The sequence below is a fragment of the Lepidochelys kempii genome, chromosome 11, assembly GCF_965140285.1.
Source record: "Lepidochelys kempii isolate rLepKem1 chromosome 11, rLepKem1.hap1, whole genome shotgun sequence".
In the NCBI taxonomy this organism is placed as follows: Eukaryota; Metazoa; Chordata; order Testudines; family Cheloniidae; genus Lepidochelys; species Lepidochelys kempii.
In genome coordinates, this window is record NC_136390.1 from 74,178,388 (window position 1) to 74,197,743 (window position 19,356).

Here is a 19,356-nt window from a genome sequence, read left to right on the forward strand (position 1 = left end):
TCATCGGCTGCATACTGTGGAAACTGCAGAAGACATTATATACACAGAGACCATGAAACAATACCTCCTCCCACCCCACTCTCCTGCTGGTAATAGCTTATCTAAAGTGATCATCAAGTTGGGCCATTTCCAGCACAAATCCAGGTTTTCTCACCCTCCGCCCCCCCACACAAACTCACTCCCTTTAGATAAGCTATTACCAGCAGGAGAGTGGGGTGGGAGGAGGTATTGTTTCATGGTCTCTGTGTATATAATGTCTTCTGCAGTTTCCACAGTATGCATCCGATGAAGTGAGCTGTAGCTCACGAAAGCTCATGCTCAGATAAACTGGTTAGTCTCTAAGGTGCCACAAGTCCTCCTTTTCTGTTTGCGAATACCGACTAACACGGCTGCTACTCTGAAATCAGTCTTAATGGAAACTGAAGCAAGTGCTATAGGTATAACAGTAGTAACTGAAATGCCTTGATTGACTTTATTAAAAGGGAAAGGATGCCATAGCTTTTAAGGAGCAGTTTTCTGATCCTGAACAGACTAACTCAGCATAAAATGTTATCCAGAAAAAAGTTTTTGCCCCTCTGTATACAAAAAAAACCCCTTGTACTGTTGTCCCTGGCAATGTCTGGGGCTGTTTGAACAAAATGAGATTTGTTAGTGCTGCATCTCTCACTTCCTGCCCAGACTCTTTGGCTAAACAAACCCTTTGGCAGAAGTCCATTTGTTCTTGATTTGTGCACACGGGAGAAGGAGGGGTTTTGACATTCTGTTGCTCAAATCGCCGCAACCTCATTCTCTGTGTCTTTCAACGCCCAAACAAATAATATGAAAACCTCAGGAAAAAGAGTATCGCTTTAAACAGTTTAATGTGGGTTTTTTAAAATTTCTTTTATTGGTTGAAGGCTGCAGGATCAGAACGGGATACGAGCAGAGTTTTTGATCACGCTAGTTCTCATGCCACAATTGGATTACAGAGGCTCTTCACTACAGAATGCAGTGTATTGTGGTGCTAGCTGGGTCCTCCTCCTTCCCCCCCCCCCACCATGTAGTTAATTGAAATGCCGCTTCCAAGTCCTGCTGATGGGCATATTGCTGTCTTTGGTCTGCTGACTCCCCTTCCCCACACATTGGAGTGAAATAGTGTGGTTTTCTCAGTGTCAGCATATTCATGGCATGCTTCTCATTTGAAAGTTTGGAATTCCTTTACAATGAACAGTTTTGGCCTTCTTTTTGTCTGACATGAGGAAAATCTATTCCAGAAAAACAGAAGGAAATGTAATCAAGGGAGAGGTTTAGAGGGGAGGTTTCCATGTTCCCTTTCCAGTCTTTCCTTCCCCTACCCCCAAGTGCCACAAAGGTTCTGTGCGTGCCGAGTGAAATGGCCTGTACACGGTGTGCCATTTACTTCTAAAGGGTGTGCTCAAGAACTTTTTCACAGCAAATGCATTGTTAATGGAAATTCACTATTCACTAATGCACCAAATTAAATCTGGCCCCTTGTAACATCTGCAATATACTTACCCACAGTTTGGGAGATGGCTACGGGCCCTATGCAGTAGGACAGCCTGCATATGTTTAAACTTGAATTATGTTATGTTTGAGTTTGTTGGCACTGTATTGTGTTAGATTCTAAACATTGCTGTTCTCTGTGAGGCCTGAGCTAAGAATTATTGCCCAGTTAGGGGGTGATTGTTTGTTTTAACCAACACAGCTATGCCGCTAAAATCCCTAGCATAGATGCAATCATACCAGTATAACTGTGCTTATACAGACCAGGTCTACGCTACAGATTTTTGCCAGCCAGATCGATGTTGGTCACAGGTGTGAAAAAGTGTGATTTGTGACCAGCAGAGCTGTGCCACCAACAGCCTCTAGTTATATATGGAGTCATAATGGCAAAACGGAGCTTTTGTTGATATCGCTTATTTTGCTCAGGTTGGTGAGGGGAGAAGACTGAAATAAGCTAAGCCAGCAAAAGCTCATCTTTGCCAATATGAGCTGTGCCGACGCTAGGAGCACTTTGCCAGTATAGTATACTGGTGTAGCTATATCAAAAAGCACTCATAGTATAAACCTAGCCAAAAGTATAACTTATGCTCTCTGCGGGACCTGTCATAAGCTACGCCTGCATCAGTACATTTACACTGATTCAGTTGCATCCACCCCGGATGGTTTTGCCAGTATAACTAGTACAGACAAGGTGTCAGAAAAGCTTCTTTAAGTTACTCTCGTTGCTAAACATACACACATCTCTTTTTAGGGAAAAAAAGATGTTCCCTTTCCTCAGGAACTTATTAACGAACTTTTTTTTTATCACCAGGGTTGAGAGGTGTGACTTTGGATAAGAACAGAGACAAGCAGTTCATGTCCTGTGTGCATTTAGAATGCAAAGACACTTGAGCCCCAAAAGACATTCTTATGTGGACATAGTATAAATTAAAATCTAGGAACTTTTTAAAAGCTCTGTATCACCTTTCAACTTGCAATTTCAATTCTGTCACATTATTCTCATTGTTTCTCGCTATTTAAGGAGGATGGGAAAGAACCCAGCATCACAGAGAATAAGGTTGATAACACAATTCTCTACACACAGTAACTTCAGCACAAATTTCATAGGCATTAAATCCATATGTTAATCTTTATCTGCCCTGGTAAGATTGACCCAGCAGATAGTAAGAGCTACAAAAAACTCCTTATTATGGAGGCGCTACTGGTGGCTTTGTACTTAAGGTTTTGTGCAGTTTAGAGTTTAAGCGGGGTTTCAGTTCCTTTGTAATGGACGAAAAGTCATGTTTATCCTAACCAAAATTATGACATTTACTCGGAGGGCACAAATTTTATTTTGGGGAAAGTTACAAGTAAATACATTCATTGGATTAGGAGTTCCAAGCCGTTTAAAAGTTTCTCTTTTGGCTGGTATCTAACTTTTTTTTGAGGCCCCTTTAACCTATATACGGCTTTGTTTTTCCACTTCAAACGTTACATAGAAATAGATCTACATCTTATATACAGGCTATTTAAAAAAAACAGTAAAGTTATCCACTTTCTCCCTTATTAATATTTCTCTCTGCGCTACAATGACTGACAAATGAAATAGGTTGGTTGACAAATGAAAGGTGGGGAAGACTGTAGAACAGGGCTCTGCCTAGCTCACCAAAGCAGAGTAGCTATTCTAAGAGTGCTTATGACTGTCAAAGCTCAGGCATCCTTTCCAGTTACACATGTTCTAAGATCCTTAAAAACTGCTTCTGTCCTGCACTATTTCTGAGCTGGACACTAGTGGAGCTCTCATCCTGTGGACCTTAGGAGGCATGTAGATATTCACATTCTGTGGCCGGCAGCATCCTTGGGCCACACGATGGCTCATGGCAATGGGGGAGTAGTGGGCAGGTATTCTGGAAGAAGTAGGAGGAGATCTGGTATAAGATGTGGTCATGTGAGAAGGAGGTTAGAGAATAGGCTGGGAGGAAGGAGTCACTCAAATTTAAACTGGACTGGAGCTCGTAACTTTTTTTAATATTCTGCACATACAGTTTTCTGTGGGAGCTGATAGAAGGGTCATGACTTTGGAAACTCTCATCCAGAGCCTAAACTTTTCAAAAAGTACTGCTACATGTTCATGGCAGTGAACAATTTAATTCCCCAAGTTTTCTATTCAGCTTCCATTCATTAAATCTAGTACATCTGTAAGGCTCTGGGTGTGTGCGCACGCAAAACTGAAGTGTACAATAATGAGAAGACCATTTAGGAAGTTTTCATATCCAGAATTTTAAGTAGGGTCAGATCATGGAAATCAAAGGAGGGACTGGGCACTCAGTACAGATTACAGTATATACAGTGTCTTGAAGACCACTTGGATACAGAGTACATACAGTAATGTGAATTTAAAATTCTCTGCTATTTCTATTCCATTTTTTTCAGCTTGATCCTCTTCCAGAAAACGTCTTGCAGCAGAGGGCAAATGCCAATGCAGTGCATTCCATGGAAAAAGTAATTGAGATACACAGTGAGTATATATAAGCTTGACTCAGATAATTCTCCTCTGAGCTGTCTCAGGCAACACTGTTTTGACACCTCCATCATCTTAATGATTATAGTAAATAAATTCTCCCAAGGTCTGCTAGCTTTACTTCAGCTGGTTTGTTGATGGTCAGTGTACAGTAAACATACCCTGTGCAGCCATGAGCTGAACATGCAAGATGCAGAATTGCGCGACTGTAAAGAGTACGGCTACACAGCTCACAGCAGCAAGCCTCCCAGCACAGGCTGATAGATGTGGGCTCGCACCAGTGCTCTTGTCAAGGTTCCTCCCCCACTCTGAACTCTAGCGTACAGATGTGGGGACCTGCATGAAAACCTCCTAAGCTTACTTTTACCAGCTTAGGTTAAAACTTCCCCAAGGTACAAATTAATTTTATCCTTTGTCCTTGGAATATCCACTGCCACCACCAAACTCTAACTCTGGGAAACGTAGTTTGGACACGTCTTTCCCCCCAAAATCCTCCGAACCCTTGCACCCCACTTCCTGGGAAAGGTTTGGTAAAAATCCTCACCAATTTGCATAGGTGACCACAGACCCAAACCCTTGGATCTGAGAACAATGAAAAAGCATTCAGTTTTCTTACAAGAAGACTTTTAATAGAAATAGAAGTAAAGGAATCATCCCTGTAAAATCAGGATGGTAGATACCTTACAGGGTAATTAGATTCAAAACATAGAGAATCCCTCTAGGCAAAACCTTAAGTTACAAAAAAGACACACAGACAGAAATAGTCATTCTATTCAGCACAATTCTTTTCTCAGCCATTTAAAGAAATCATAATCTAACGCATACCTAGCTAGATTACTTACTAAAAGTTCTAAAACTCCATTCCTGGTCTATCCCCGGCAAAAGCAGCGTACCGACAGACACAGACCCTTTCTTTCTCTCCCTCCTCCCAGCTTTTGAAAGTATCTTGTCTCCTCATTGGTCATTTTAGTCAGGTGCCAGCGAGGTTACCTTTAGCTTCTTAACCCTTTACAGGTGAGAGGATTTGTCCTCTGGCCAGGAGGGATTTTAAAGGGGTTTACCCTTCCCTTTATATTTATGATAGCTCTAAAAAGGGCTGTGTCGACATTGTGCTTCAGGCTGGAGCCCAGGCTCTGAAATCCATCACCCATCGACTGGGAGGCTTAAGGCACAACTTCAAAGCGTTGTCTACGCAGCTTTTCTTACCACGATAGCACAAGCCTGCCTTGCTGCCCCAGGCTGTGAAACATACCTGTAGTGTTCAGACATGAGGTCAGACTGGAGGAGGATGGGTTTATCTTTTGGTTTCCTTTCTCTCACCCTAACCCAAAACCAACTGTAAACCCAAGTGATGCATTTCTCTTAGTAATCGTACACATAAAGCAAATTGTCCTGCTGTTGGTGAAGAAATTGAAGTTGAGGCCATTTGTTAAAGGAACTAAACACAGGTTAACATCAGGTTTCCTCCTTGTGCTGTGTGTGGTGGGATGTATCCGTAGTGCTTATGTACAGCCTATCATGGCTATTAAAGAAGTGGAATTGGGAATTGTTACAGCTTCTAATTACGAACGAACATTAATAGAACTTAAACCCAGCATTGGGTAGAAGTACTGGAATCATAGGCTTGCCTACGCTTTTAACAGTAAAATGCTGCCGTGTCAGCATGGAACATTTTGAACTCTTCTGCTAATGGTGTTGTTTATTTGTAGCTTCAAGAGACCCCAAGCAAGATTGGGTCTCCAATATGCCAAACACATACACACAGAAGAAGCTATTCCTAGATTATTTTATAATCTAAATAGAAAAGACAAGTTGGAGAAGGAAAGTGTTGTCCCCATTTTACAGGTAGGGAAGCAAGGACCTGAGAAATTAAGGGCAAAATTTTCAGAAGTGAGTAAGATACCTAGGAGTTTTAAGTCACATTGGAAGTTACTTGGATTTTGGCTCCTAAGTACCTAAGTGACTTTTGAAAATGGACTTTAGGCTCCTAAATCATTTGAGTGTTTTTGAAAAGTTTGCCAAAGTATCTTGCCCAAGGTCCCACAGGCAGTCTGTGGCAGAGTCAGCAGTTGAACCAATTTCTCCAGTCCAGTGCCTTAACCACAAAACAACCTTTCCTTTTTCTGTATTCTTGTTCCTTAGCTCTAAATTTCTGAGGATTTTTAAGAATCCAACTGTCACTGCTGCTTCCTCACCTAAACCTAGCTCAGGTGTTGGTGACGTTAAACTTTTTCACAACCAGGAATTATAAGGTTTCCAAACTGCCATGGGGCTTCAGGTGAGGAATAAGCAGCAAAAGCAGGTGAACTCTCCATTTAGTATCTTCCACCTGTCTTTAGCCGTTCAAAGCAGAAGAGCAGTTTCATTCACAACCAGTGGATCCAGAACCAGAGCTGAATCAGAGTTTGCTTGGAAGGATGCTGGGAAAGCATATTCAACAAAGTCTTCGGCAATGCAGGGCAGAAGTTTGTTTTCACATGTTTCTTCCAGTGCTGAATGGCCACAGAATCCAGGGTTCTTGGCGGACAGTAATTCTGACTTTGGACTGTGTTGACATATCAGCCTCTTCATTCCACTTTAATTTTAAATGCACCTTATTGTCTGAAGGAGACAAACTGGGGTGAAATCCTGACCCTCTCTTCCCCCCCCAGGCCAATGGCAAAATTCCCACTGATTTCAGTGGCACCAAGATTTTACCCCGATTTCCAAGAAACTGCTTCGTTAAAACTGCTTCTGCATCCATTGTGCTGTGCCCAGGTGTAAAGTTCAGATATAGTGAAAAATTGTTGCCTCTAAATACTTTAAATGTCTTAGCAAACAAACTGTTTGTGCTAATTATATGCTGGTTTCCATAGCTACAGTAAACACTTATTTAAAAACAGATCTTTATTATGACAGCACCGCTGTGATAACATATGTTAACAAAGCAGCATGGTACTAATGCCAGATATTCAGCTAATAACTGTACTGTTGCTGTAGAATTAGCCAGACTGTTTATCATTGTGAATCATCATAGTTACCATGTAGAAGTCCACTGGCTTTTCCATATGGAGAACTCCTCAGCTTCTCGCTTTGGGAGGCCATCGTTACCTCAGATTGGCCAGCATATTTATCGGATAACCAGATCTTCAGACTGAGCACTCATGTACCAGATTCCTTTCTGCAGCTCTTGATACTAAATTGGTCACAGTGATGATTTTACAACCATGTCTGTATTCCAGTCTTCATGTATCCAGGGCTGCAAAATTACTATGGTATTTTCCCCCTCACTGTGTTGTGAGCCATAAAAGCAAATGAACAAATACATTAAAAGCGCTGATGAACTGTTCTGTTTTTTGAACCATGACCTCTGCCTCTGTCTGAGACATTTGGGCTGTACCGCTCTGCTGGCAAATACTAGAGGCAGCTCAGACTTATCCATGGGTCTCTGGATGTTTTGCCACCTTGCCAAAGGTTTCTCTGGCTCTGGCCATGGAGACAGAGCAGTGGTTCAGCACTCCTGCCTTTATCTGTTGCTAACTTGGATTTGGAAGCCAAACTTAGGGGCAGCAGGGAGTAGTATCCTCCACTTCATCCCATCCCCAGTCTGTGGGGAAGGTACTCTTTCATGGATAATCCTCTGAACTGAACAACACTAAGCCTCTTCCTTCTGTGTCCCTTTTCCCCCCTCCTCCCCCGCACTCAGCCCCAAACTCAGCATGATCAACTCGGCTAAATGGAGCAGGCAAAGGCCAAGAGATGTTCCATGTGTGAGGGGAGCCGTGGAAGGGGAGCTCGGTTGCATTTGCTCCCAGTCCACAGCTCGGGGAAGGAGCACTGAGTGTGGATGGCTTGCTGGGGTCTCTGCATCCTCCCACATCAGCCAAGACTAGGGTTACCATATTTCAGGTTCTCAAAAAGAGAGCATTGTGGGGGGGTACATTGGGGGAGCTGGAGGAAGTGCCTGCAGCAGGGGTACTCACTGGAGGTGGGGCGGAGGGAGAGTGTCAATCCCTGTCAACCAGCTGGCACAAGCCCAGGATGCAGTGACATCTGTCAGTCAGTGCCTCCTTGTGGGACCCTCGCCCCAGGGCTGCAAGCTGGAGGCCTGAGTGGGTGGGATCTGACAACTGTGGCTACAGGAAAATGGACCAATCAGCTGTCGATGCGGGGGAGGGACAAATCAGGAAGCGAACCAATCGAAGCTCTTTCTAAATTGCAGTAGAAAGAAGAAAAGGAGTACTTGTGGCACCTTAGAGACTAACCAATTTATTTGAGCATGAGCTTTCGTGAGCTACAGCTCACTTCATCGGATGCATGCCGTGAGCTGTAGCTCATGAAAGCTCATGCTCAAATAAATTGGTTAGTCTCTAAGGTGCCACAAGTACTCCTTTTCTTTTTGCGAATACAGACTAACACGGCTGTTACTCTGAAACCTGTCTAAATTGCAGTGTCTGCTCAGAAAACCCCCTGGACATTGCCTGTTGTTTGAAAAATCCACCTGGACGGAGGACGAAGGCTCAAAAAACAGGCAATGTCCGGAAAAACCCGGGCATATGGTAACCCTAGCCAAGACTACTCCAGTGCCACCTCCTCAAGAACCCCACCACCAGGCTGCAGCTCCCAGCTGCAACTCTGAGAGTGGGGAGCCCGTAATAAATTAATACAGGTTCAGGCTGTATTTACTTCTCCTTGTAAGCTGCATAGGATTTGAGGAGGAAGGATGGATGTGTCTTCCCCACACAAACCCCAGCCCTCCATAGGCTCTGGAGAGAAGGGATGAGACATCCTCAGATGTGGTTGCATTTAATTGGTAGGTGATATGATTCCTATATGTGTAGAGAGAGTTTTTCAAAAGTGCCCAGCGTTGGCTTTGAAAAACCAGTGGGAGTTTTAGCAGAGGCTTCAATGGGATCTCAGATAGGCCAATGCTGAGTGCTTTGAAAATCTCACCCATAAGGTTTCAAGTATCAGGCTCAATCTGAGTGCAAGACTGTGGTGACACTAAAAGACCAAGCCCCAAGTCTGCTCACTTTTCATAATAACTCATAACATCATAACTGTGTGGTGCAACAGCTGGCCTAACCGTCTGTTTTCGTATGTCTCGTTTAGGCAAGTATTGGCATTCTCTCCAGCGTTACTCCTCCACGGTGGGGTATTCCTTGATCGAGGCACAGAAGTGTGAGACTGAAGAAGCAGAAACAGTAACAGCCATGGCATCTCTGTCAGTGGGCGTGAAGCCATCTGACAAGAGGTGAGTTCCCTTCACTTCCATCCATCTAACAATTCTCAGAGATAGGAGCCGTTAGTAGGGTGGACAATGATGTGTGTAACCATCTGGTGATGCAGTGCAGAGTCTGACTTCATTTTTTTGTCATTTCCTTTTAACTGGACACATTCCCAGTATCTTCAGGGTAATTATTTCAACAGTAAGTGGCTCCTGCCCCTCTGTTTTATTACACCCCCTCAGACTAGCCAGAACAATGCTGACAGTGCCAACCATGTCTTGAATCTTAATATGTTACGCACACACTGTCTCGTCCGGTCCAAAGCAGCCAAGCACACGCGTTCATCAAGACTGGAGGGGTGTCAGCTCCTCAGTGTGATGATCTTGAACTTTAGAAAACCTGGAGAAATGCTTCTCTTTCCACTTGTAGCAGACTCTCCAAAAAGTTTGAAAGACAGTTTAATTCTTAACAGACTGGGTGAGTAAAACTTACATGGGTTGGTAGGGGAGGGTTTGCAAACTGGGTGTTAGTGAGCATTTTGGGTAAAACACACATTAGTGCGGAAGAGAAAGTGTAACACTTTTGTACACAGCACACTGTGAATTTCTCATCCTTGTCATGCCCCTCCCCTTTTTTCTTTTTCTCCCTCCACCCATCCTGCCTCCTTTGGGTGAAATTGTTTACAGACCAGATGATGAACCCATGGAAGAGGAGCCTCCCCTGTAGCATTCACCTTTGAACTGGAGTTCTCCTGTTTGTTCGTCTTTGTCTTGAAGCTCTGCCAAGAAGCTTTCTCTTGTTACTCCTGCGTCCTGTCATGGTTTTCTTACAGAATACAGAAGGGACAACCAGGTGTAAAACACAGCAACAGAAAAATCTCTCCATATATATACACACGTATACAGTATATACAGAAAAGGAAAAATGCTGGTGAAGAGCAGCAGTGTTGAAGACAAGCATGTATGCTGGGCACTCTTCTTCTGCTCCTCAATGGAAGCCATAAGGGGAACAAAGCCCATGAAAGTCTTTGGCAAAGTTGTCAATTTTTTTCTAAAAATAATAATTAAAGATTCAACAACACAAAAACAAACAAACTTCATTTAAAACTGGTGCTTAAAGTTTGATTACCCACAATTCAGCAATCTCCGTTTGAACCACTCAACCCATCTTGTAGTTTTGTTTCTTGGATTTTTTTTTAAATGGCTCTCGCCTACCTGTGAGTCGGACATTCTCTTCAAAACCAGAACCAATGCAAGATGGTGTATTTTTAATGGGGAGGGTGGGGGAAAGAGGACTAGTCTATATATATATATATATATATATATATATATATATATACATACACACACACACATATATATTTAAAAAAAATACAAAAAAAAAAAAGGAGGAAATGGAGCTCAGAAGGAGTCGGCTTTAGTAACTCCAAAGCCATCTGAAGATGAGTTTGTGCCTTTTTTTTTAATTGAGCTGATGGATTTGGTGCAGCTGGATTTTCTGAAGTTTGAGGAACAATGCCTTAAGAAAAAGAACAGCAGCAGTTTGTCAACATATTTCCTCTGGGAAAGCCAAGAACTGCCATTGGGAAGGAAGACTGGTTTGTGCTGGCATGATTACTGGAAGCAGGCATCAGCTGGATAGAGCATCTCCAAAACTGTCTGAAGTTTGGATTTTTTTTGTTTTGTTTTATTGCTGTGGGGAAAAAAATTAAGGTAGTTGCCAAGGAAGTGGCAAATACTGTTGGATCTTTGAAATTCAACCAATATTGAAAACACATTTTCAAACATTTCTCTCTCAGACATTATGTAGAAATTGAATTTACCAATCTGGTTGTTGAAGCATGCAATAGACACAACTGCAGTTTTAAGATTGGAATGCTTTTCATTAAAAGCAACTAGCATGAGATATTGCTTAAATTGTTAGGTGTGTGTGAGTGTGTGTATGTGTGTGTGTATATATATATATATATATACACACACATACATATATATATATATACATATATATATAAATAAAACAAATGTATTCCAAGCTTAAAAATCTGATTCTTATGAATTATTGATAAATATTTATAATGCATTTATATAAAATATATATAATAAATGCAGACTATAAAAGTAGCCATTGAAAGGTCTCTAATGAAAGATTTATTTGTTAATTGGAATGTAAAGGTGCTTTTGGAGAGGGATCTAGTTTGAAACTTGAGCATTTTCAAACTACAGTTTGGAAAGTTTTCAGAACACCAACACATTAGCCACTGGGCAACTACCCTAAACATTTGTATTTTAATTTAAGGTTTTCTATCAAAAAAAATGAGTTTTTAAGCAAAGATTATGAATTTCCTGTTAATTTTTATATTGATATTTCACAAAAACCCTAAAGAAGCCTTGTTTGTGTGAATCTTACATTTATTTTACATTGGGCAGTTGTTTTTCTGAATGGTAACAATGTCAACATTTTTCTTCCCTAATCTCATGCATGTACATTACTTTCTGTGGGGATTTTTTTAAGTCTCTTGTACAGTGAGCAGCTTTTCACAGATGTAAGGAACTGTTGCAGATTGTCAGAGTTTATTTTCAGAAAGCGTGCATTTAACTAAAAGAGGGGAATCCAATGGTCTCTTTTGTATGATACCAATGATTGTATATTTCCTCAGTTCTGTGATAGAAGCTGTGTAAAGAAAATAAGGAGTTTTACCTTAAGCATAGTAGTATTACAATGGGTAATGTATCATATCCTCCATGTGGATTGTGGTGAGGATTATATATGGCATTAGTAGCTACCATATTGAAGGCTTGCCAGACACTATTGAGGCAACTAGCATTCACTCACGCACACTAAGCATCTTTCTGAACCACCATTGCTAGAATTGTAATTTTAGTCCTCCAAAGAACTTTTTTTTCAAATTTATTTTTAAGATGAAGTCATTGTTGGGTGAGAGAGTTTTAATCTTCAGCTCCATTGATTTTTTCCCTATTGCCTTTCGGAGCTGGCCCTCAGTATAAGCAGATAATCCTTGAGTTGTGGAGTTAAGTGACTAAAGGAGACCAAATTGACACATGTACCTTTTCAAAGCAGAGTAGGATAGTACAGATCCTTTATCTGAACAACCAAGGGTATTTTTAATTTTTTTTTATTATTATGACAACTGACAGGGTCATTTTGTATTAACTTATTTTCCAGTTCTTGATGTAGGTTTTTCATTCCATTCAGAACATACTGAATTCAGGCTTGTGGAAAGAATTTGAAACATACCATACAAGTGAGCAAGCGCAAGAGGGTTCTTTGCTTTGTTTTACAATGCAATTTAAAAAACAGACACTACTGTATTTGAGTTTTTGCTAACCCAAGTACCTTTAAAATTATGAAATGTTTTGGTTATTAGAACTGTCTTCAGCATATTCTAACAGTAAGGTTCAAATATAAAAATGCAAAATATGTGTATGCATTGGTTTTTTAAATGACCACTTTGCTGCTGTGATCTAAAACATAATTTGGCTGTGGAATCCTGTGATTTCATATTTTAAATCATTTACCCATTCATAAATGTTGGCAATATCAACATATACACGATCCTATTTGTATCCAGACCGTCCTAACCCTTTTTTTATTAACAATCTTGGTATCACTTGTGGAAAATATTTGTGTTCCTCTTTCCTTGTGAACAATTGCTGACAGATTGAGTTGATTTCTTTAAAATTAGATGATTGGCAATAGTCTGAAATATTCAGTACACTTCCATCTTGTCACTTTCAAGATGCATTGTTCATTTATTTTAAATCATTTCATTAAGTTATTGCCATCAATGGAAAGACTTACCAAGACTTTACAACTCATCAGTCTACTCCAAAGTCTAGATCACTTGGATTGGCTAAAACCTTACTTGGCTACACTCACTCAACAGGCCATGTCTGGGTGCTCCGTGGCCTGTCTGACCTTGACTGGTGCAGATAGAAGGGAAAGGAGGTCCTTGTTTTGGAGATCCTCGTTTTGGAGACCACCATTTTTTCACCTCTTGAGCTTTTGGCCTCTTCATTTCAGTAGCCTTCTAAGAAAATGTTGCTCAGCCCTGGGTCAGTGAGCATCCAGTCCTGAGGGGAATGCTAGCAAACTCTCTGGAGTAGCCACCAAAGAGGTGCATTGCAGGTAGATTAAATGAGCACTCCTTCCCTTTCCTTACTATTTCCCCTCCTGAACCCAAACATGATGCACTTCAGCTCCACCAGCAAGAGACCAGAAGTTGTGCCAGCAACACAGTGCATCACTTTGTAGCCAAGCCTTTGGGGTAGCCCAGTACAATAATAATTCTTTTCTTTTGCCTGTTTGGAAACTAAGCAACATCTTCAAACTGTTTTGCAGAGAAGCGAGTCCCAGTTTGCAGTACACAATTGATCATTTTGTTTTTTACTTTCAATACGAAACATTCCTTTTTTATTAGTCGCAGTCGTGTATTCATTCCATTCTTCCTTTTTGTAAACTTTTTGGGCCCATGTGTTTTATGGGCATTGATATATATAAATATATATATATATATAAATATATATGAATATATTTTTTTAAGTTTCCTACACCTTGAGGTTGCATGGTCTGTAAGGTTGGCATGTCTTTATATTGTCTACAGATTTTGCACGCCAAACTTGGCAGCTTTGAAAAACAAAATTTCCCCTCTCATGGGATTTGCAGAGACAAAGGTTGAGGCAATTTTCTGTCAAACACACACAAAAAAGGAAGGAGAGTGGGGGTGGGGGGAATTGCATCTTACTGAACTTAAGAAATTGTGCTTTTTATTGTAAAAAGATAAATAAAAAGGACTACTTATACATTTCTCATTTTAAGAAGAAAAATTTTATCTAGCACTTGTGACATACCAATAATAGAGTTTATTGTATTTATGTGGAAAACAGTGTTTTAGGGAAACTACACAGAACACACACAGTAAACTGCCTGTGTCATTTTAAAACAAAAATTTGGTTGGGTTTTTTCTTTTTGTTGACTTTTTTGTTTTGTTTTTCTCTTCGCTGGGAGGGCGGGGAGTTGGGCTCATTCCTTTAACACATCTAATCATTCATTCTGAGGGGAAAAAAGGATTTTAAAGGGTTAAGTCTTCAGCACAGCTGTGTTAACTTTTTTCATTACTTTGAAATGTCTCACTAGATTTCACTTTAAACAGTCGTGTACTGTGCAAGCACTGTGGTTTAAAATAAGACTTTACATCAAAAGGAATAAAAATGTTTCTTCATTGTGACGAAGCTGGGCTTGTTCTCAGCTCTGCTTCATGTACTTTGATATTGATGAAAAAGTATCCTATTGAAAGAAAATAAATTAACACTTTTCTGTGCTCCATAGTGGAGGCGCTATTTTCCAATTTATGAGAATGACAAACTTATATATATATAATATATATATATATATATATATATATATATATAAAAGGGGGGGGGGTGGGTTTGAACATTATTCACCCAAGAGCTTATTACAGATATGTAGTATCAAAGTTGTAACTATATTATATTCTACTTTATACCTATACATGCTCAGTATGATGTCACCATTGGTAGCAGCTACCGGTTTACTCTGTAATTTAGACACAATTTCACTCTTATTGTATGGACCCTACTTTAAGTGATGGTAGCATTCTTTGTGCTAAAATTTTCTGATGGTCCTTTCTTTTACTTGGTGGAGTTGGAATTTTTTTTTCTCATTCTTGTTTTTGTTTTATTTGTTTTTTTGGTTTTGTTTTTTTACTGGCCAATGGTGTCTTTCTCCGACAGTACCAATTTCAATTTCAACTTTATTAGGAGTCCAGTATTTTGTACCACATTATGACAACTTGTTATTCTTGTGGTGTAAATAAAAAGAAAAAGTTAATTATAATACCGTCTTTGTTTCTGCTAGTGATCTTCTTCATAGCTTATGTCTCCTATTTAATTGCTTGGATCAGTCTTGTTGCCCGACCATCAGAGGCCTCATAACTGTTCGCCTGGTTAAATGTTTTCCAAATATTTCTTGGTCTAACAAAAGAAGTTCTGATATTCTGCTAGCAGCAATAGGTTGATCATTTTAATCTGTAGACATTTAAGCACATTTCTTATTACTAGTGAACTGAATGTAAAATTTCTCTGAGGTCAAACCCACAATTGTCTGCTGTATATCTTAAGAGGTATATACCCCCCAAAAGATGTTAATGAAAATATCTGTATGCGCATCAGTAAGAGACTATACCACTGAGGCAATAAATTAAGCATTTATACTGTGTAAGGACTTCGGAACAATGGATGCCACGGAATGGCACTTGCTGAGTTAGTCTCAAAATGTTAGCCCTGATCCTGCAAGCACTCATACACATGCTTAACTATCCACACATGAGTAGCTCCATTGAGTTCACAGGTTTCAGAGTAACAGCTGTGTTAGTCTGTATTCGCAAAAAGAAAAGGAGTACTTGTGGCACCTTAGAGACTAACCAATTTATTTGAGCATGAGCTTTCGTGAGCTACAGCTCACTTCATCGGATGCATATCGTGGAAACTGCAGCAGACTTTATATACACACAGAGAATATGAAACAATACCTCCTCCCACCCCACTGTCCTGCTGGTAATAGCTTATCTAAAGTGATAATCAGGTGGGCCATTTCCAGCACAAATCCAGGTTTTCTCACCCTCCACCCCCCCACACAAATTCACTCTCCTGCTGGTGATAGCCCATCCAAAGTGACAACTCTTTACACAATGTGCATGACAATCAAGTTGGGCTATTTCCTGCACAAATCCAGGTTTTCTCACATCCCCCCCACCCCCATACACACACAAACTCACTCTCCTGCTGGTAATAGCTCATCCAAACTGACCACTCTCCAAGTTTAAATCCAAGTTAAACCAGAACATCTGGGGGGGGGGGGGGTAGGAAAAAACAAGAGGACACAGGCTACCTTGCATAATGACTTAGCCACTCCCAGTCTCTATTTAAGCCTAAATTAATAGTATCCAATTTGCAAATGAATTCCAATTCAGCAGTTTCTCGCTGGAGTCTGGATTTGAAGTTTTTTTGTTTTAAGATAGCGACCTTCATGTCTGTGATTGCGTGACCAGAGAGATTGAAGTGTTCTCCGACTGGTTTATGAATGTTATAATTCTTGACATCTGATTTGTGTCCATTTATTCTTTTACGTAGAGACTGTCCAGTTTGACCAATGTACATGGCAGAGGGGCCTTGCTGGCACATGATGGCATATATCACATTGGTGGATGTGCAGGTGAACGAGCCTCTGATAGTGTGGCTGATGTTATTAGGCCCTGTGATGGTGTCCCCTGAATAGATATGTGGGCACAATTGGCAACGGGCTTTGTTGCAAGAATAAGTTCCTGGGTTAGTGGTTCTGTTGTGTGGTATGTGGTTGTTGGTGAGTATTTGCTTCAGGTTGCGGGGCTGTCTGTAGGCAAGGACTGGCCTGTCTCCCAAGATTTGTGAGAGTGTTGGGTCATCCTTTAGGATAGGTTGTAGATCCTTAATAATGCGTTGGAGGGGTTTTAGTTGGGGGCTGAAGGTGACGGCTAGTGGGGTTCTGTTATTTTCTTTGTTAGGCCTGTCCTGTAGTAGGTAACTTCTGGGAACTCTTCTGGCTCTATCAATCTGTTTCTTTACTTCTGCAGGTGGGTATTGTAGTTGTAAGAAAGCTTGACAGAGATCTTGTAGATCTTGAGTTCACAGTGCATGAAGTTAAATATGTATGGGTGTTTGCAGGATCAGGGCCTTAATTTTCTCCCAAAACATTTTCAGCTAGAAAGTCTGTCTTTCCAGATCTCTTGTGCAAATCTAAAAGAAGAGGAAAATGAATACAACCAGCATACATGCTACTCAGAAAACTAACTTCCCCCATTTTAACAAATCATGTGTGTACTGTATGCAAACATACAAACAAGTTGTGTAAACAACTTATATAGACTTACAATAATTTTAAAATTGTTCTTAAAGAAGCCTGCTGCAGCGTTAAAATGTTACAAAAACATTAACTGCCAATAAGGAATGGATGTGCTCTCAAAACCCAAAAAATCTTGCTGAAATTAATGGGCAAAGAGGCAAAAGTGTTTTCCTTTTCCTGGGTATAATGGGGCCATAAGCTATAGTTCTGGGGTTACAGAAGAGATCTGAAACAGAGCAGAAACACAACAAATGGTGTTAAAGGTGGCATTTCTCTAAGACAAAGTTCTGGGAGATGGAGGGCTTCGTTGAAGATGGGGGGAGGGAGTAGATATAGTGTGTCTGAGGTTTTCACAGTTTATGACCCGAAGGTTTATTTTCATACACGAGTGGGTGCTTAACATGTGAGAAGACTTCATTCTGCATCTTTACCACCATCATGCAGCCTTCTGAGGTTATTCTGCATCAGCTACAATAAAACAGAACACATCATTTCACCACATAAGTGTGAAACATGCCAGAATGAGGCATGAAGCAGGTGATAATGGTGATTATAGATAATGAAAAGCTTCAAAGAGAGCATAATCTATCTCAGAGTTCTCTAGAGTGCCCATCACTGCACTACATAAGTGCCCCCCAGGTAAATTAGATCTGCATGGCAAAGTCCCTAGCAGGCCTTTTGTGGATTCTGCTCTTCCATGGTAGATGAGGCTCTGCTTGGGGTATTCCATGTGCCCGTTCCCCCCCCCCAGTAAATTTGGCTCTGGTGGGAGGGTTTTGCACCGTGGCCCATAAGTGGTCAGGCTCTAGATTAATCTAATCTTCTTGAGAAAATTGTTCCATAGCCCAATCCCATCAATCAAGAATGTCCTCTCTGGTTCTCATGTTTCACCTTGAGCTCTGAAAGATGCATTATCCCAGTGGAGCTGGCTTTAGTAGCGGGTTGTACATGTAGATGTAGTCATTGGTGGAGCTGGGTAGTAATCTGTTGATGGCCTGGAAGATGAAGACTAAGAGCTAGGCATAGGAGCCAGTAAAGGGTTGACAGCACAGGACTGTTGCATTCACAGTGGCCAATCCCACTGAGGACAGGGACTGCTGCTGGGGCCTCCGCATTGCAGTCACCTTCACACCCAGATACAGAGAGTTACAGCAGTCCAGTCTGGAGGTTTCTAATGCCTGGATCACTGGGCCCAGGTCTCTGCTGAACAGTAGGGGTGAAGATTCCTGGGGAATTGGAGCCAGGAGAAGGAACTCATCACCACTGAAGCTACCTGCTCTTGTAAGCTTGGTATGAAGTCAAACAGGACCTGGAAGTTTCACAGATGCCCCCAGTGGAAGGTGGAGTGTGGGCATGGAGATTGTAAAATGGCCATTTCTCCGGATAATTTCACTCTCCCCTTCTGACCAGCTTCACTTTGGACTTGTATGGGTTGTTTTTCTGTCAGCTGTTCTTCAGCCAGATGCTGATCTCATCTAGGCATCGTGGTGGTGCTGATTAATCTTTGGAACAGGTGTCATCAAGGTGGGGTTGACAGCAAAGTCCATGGACTCCCACCAGCTTTCTACACAGTTTAATGTAGAATGAAGGGCAAGGGTGGGGAGTCTAGATCCTTCTGGGATTCAGCAGGTGCAGCTTTGGGAAAGGAAGACTGGCTCATGCTGCAGAGAATGGCTGGTGCTGTTGTCGTGCTGCCCTGTGAAAGCAACTTTAAGATTGCTACCCAAGTCACCAACTTTCATGATTTTATCAAAAGGCTTGCGATATTATTTGGTGTATTTTCTTAAAGCCCCAGTTCCTGGAATCATGTGACTCTGAGAATTGCATTTTTTGTAAAGTAAGTTTCTGGCCCTCATGATAGTAGGGAAGAGCTTGAAAATGCAACTTCTAAAAGGCTAAACCTGGAAGGCAAATAAAAAAAAACAACAACCCTCAAGTTTATTTAAATCTCATGATTTCTTTTAAAAAGAATCTCTCAATTTCTTTGGGCTCAACTCATTATTTTTGAGGACTTGGACAGGCTAGACTTCCACCCCTTGCTGAACTGGAAGTTCACAATCATAACTTAAGTCAGAAAGCCAGAGAAATGCTCAGCTAAGGTAAGGCTTTTGTATATCCAGTTCCCCGCCAGGAACCTCAAATGTCAGAACATTCGAAATTTCACAGGTGAGGTCGTCCATCATGCAAGACAACCACACAACCTTAACTTTATGCTTGAGGATTCCAGTA

At 41.1% G+C, this 19,356-nt stretch overlaps 1 protein-coding gene and 1 pseudogene across 9 annotated transcripts in view; both read left to right on the forward strand.

The window, feature by feature from the left end:
- HDAC4 (histone deacetylase 4) overlaps window positions 1–11,568 on the forward strand; it is a 468,350-nt gene extending 456,782 nt beyond the window's left edge. For all 9 annotated transcript variants that reach the window (XM_073306829.2, XM_073306834.2, XM_073306828.2 and 6 more), the window contains 3 exons: window positions 3,916–4,000; window positions 9,095–9,236; window positions 9,897–11,568. In XM_073306829.2, coding sequence (XP_073162930.1) covers window positions 3,916–4,000; window positions 9,095–9,236; window positions 9,897–9,936 — 267 coding nt within the window. In that variant the 3' untranslated portion in view covers window positions 9,937–11,568. The remainder of the gene's footprint in view (window positions 1–3,915; window positions 4,001–9,094; window positions 9,237–9,896) is intronic.
- A 1,155-nt stretch (window positions 11,569–12,723) lies between these two features.
- Window positions 12,724–15,182, forward strand: LOC140895268 (uncharacterized; annotated as a pseudogene).
- The last annotated feature ends 4,174 nt before the right edge of the window (window positions 15,183–19,356 follow it).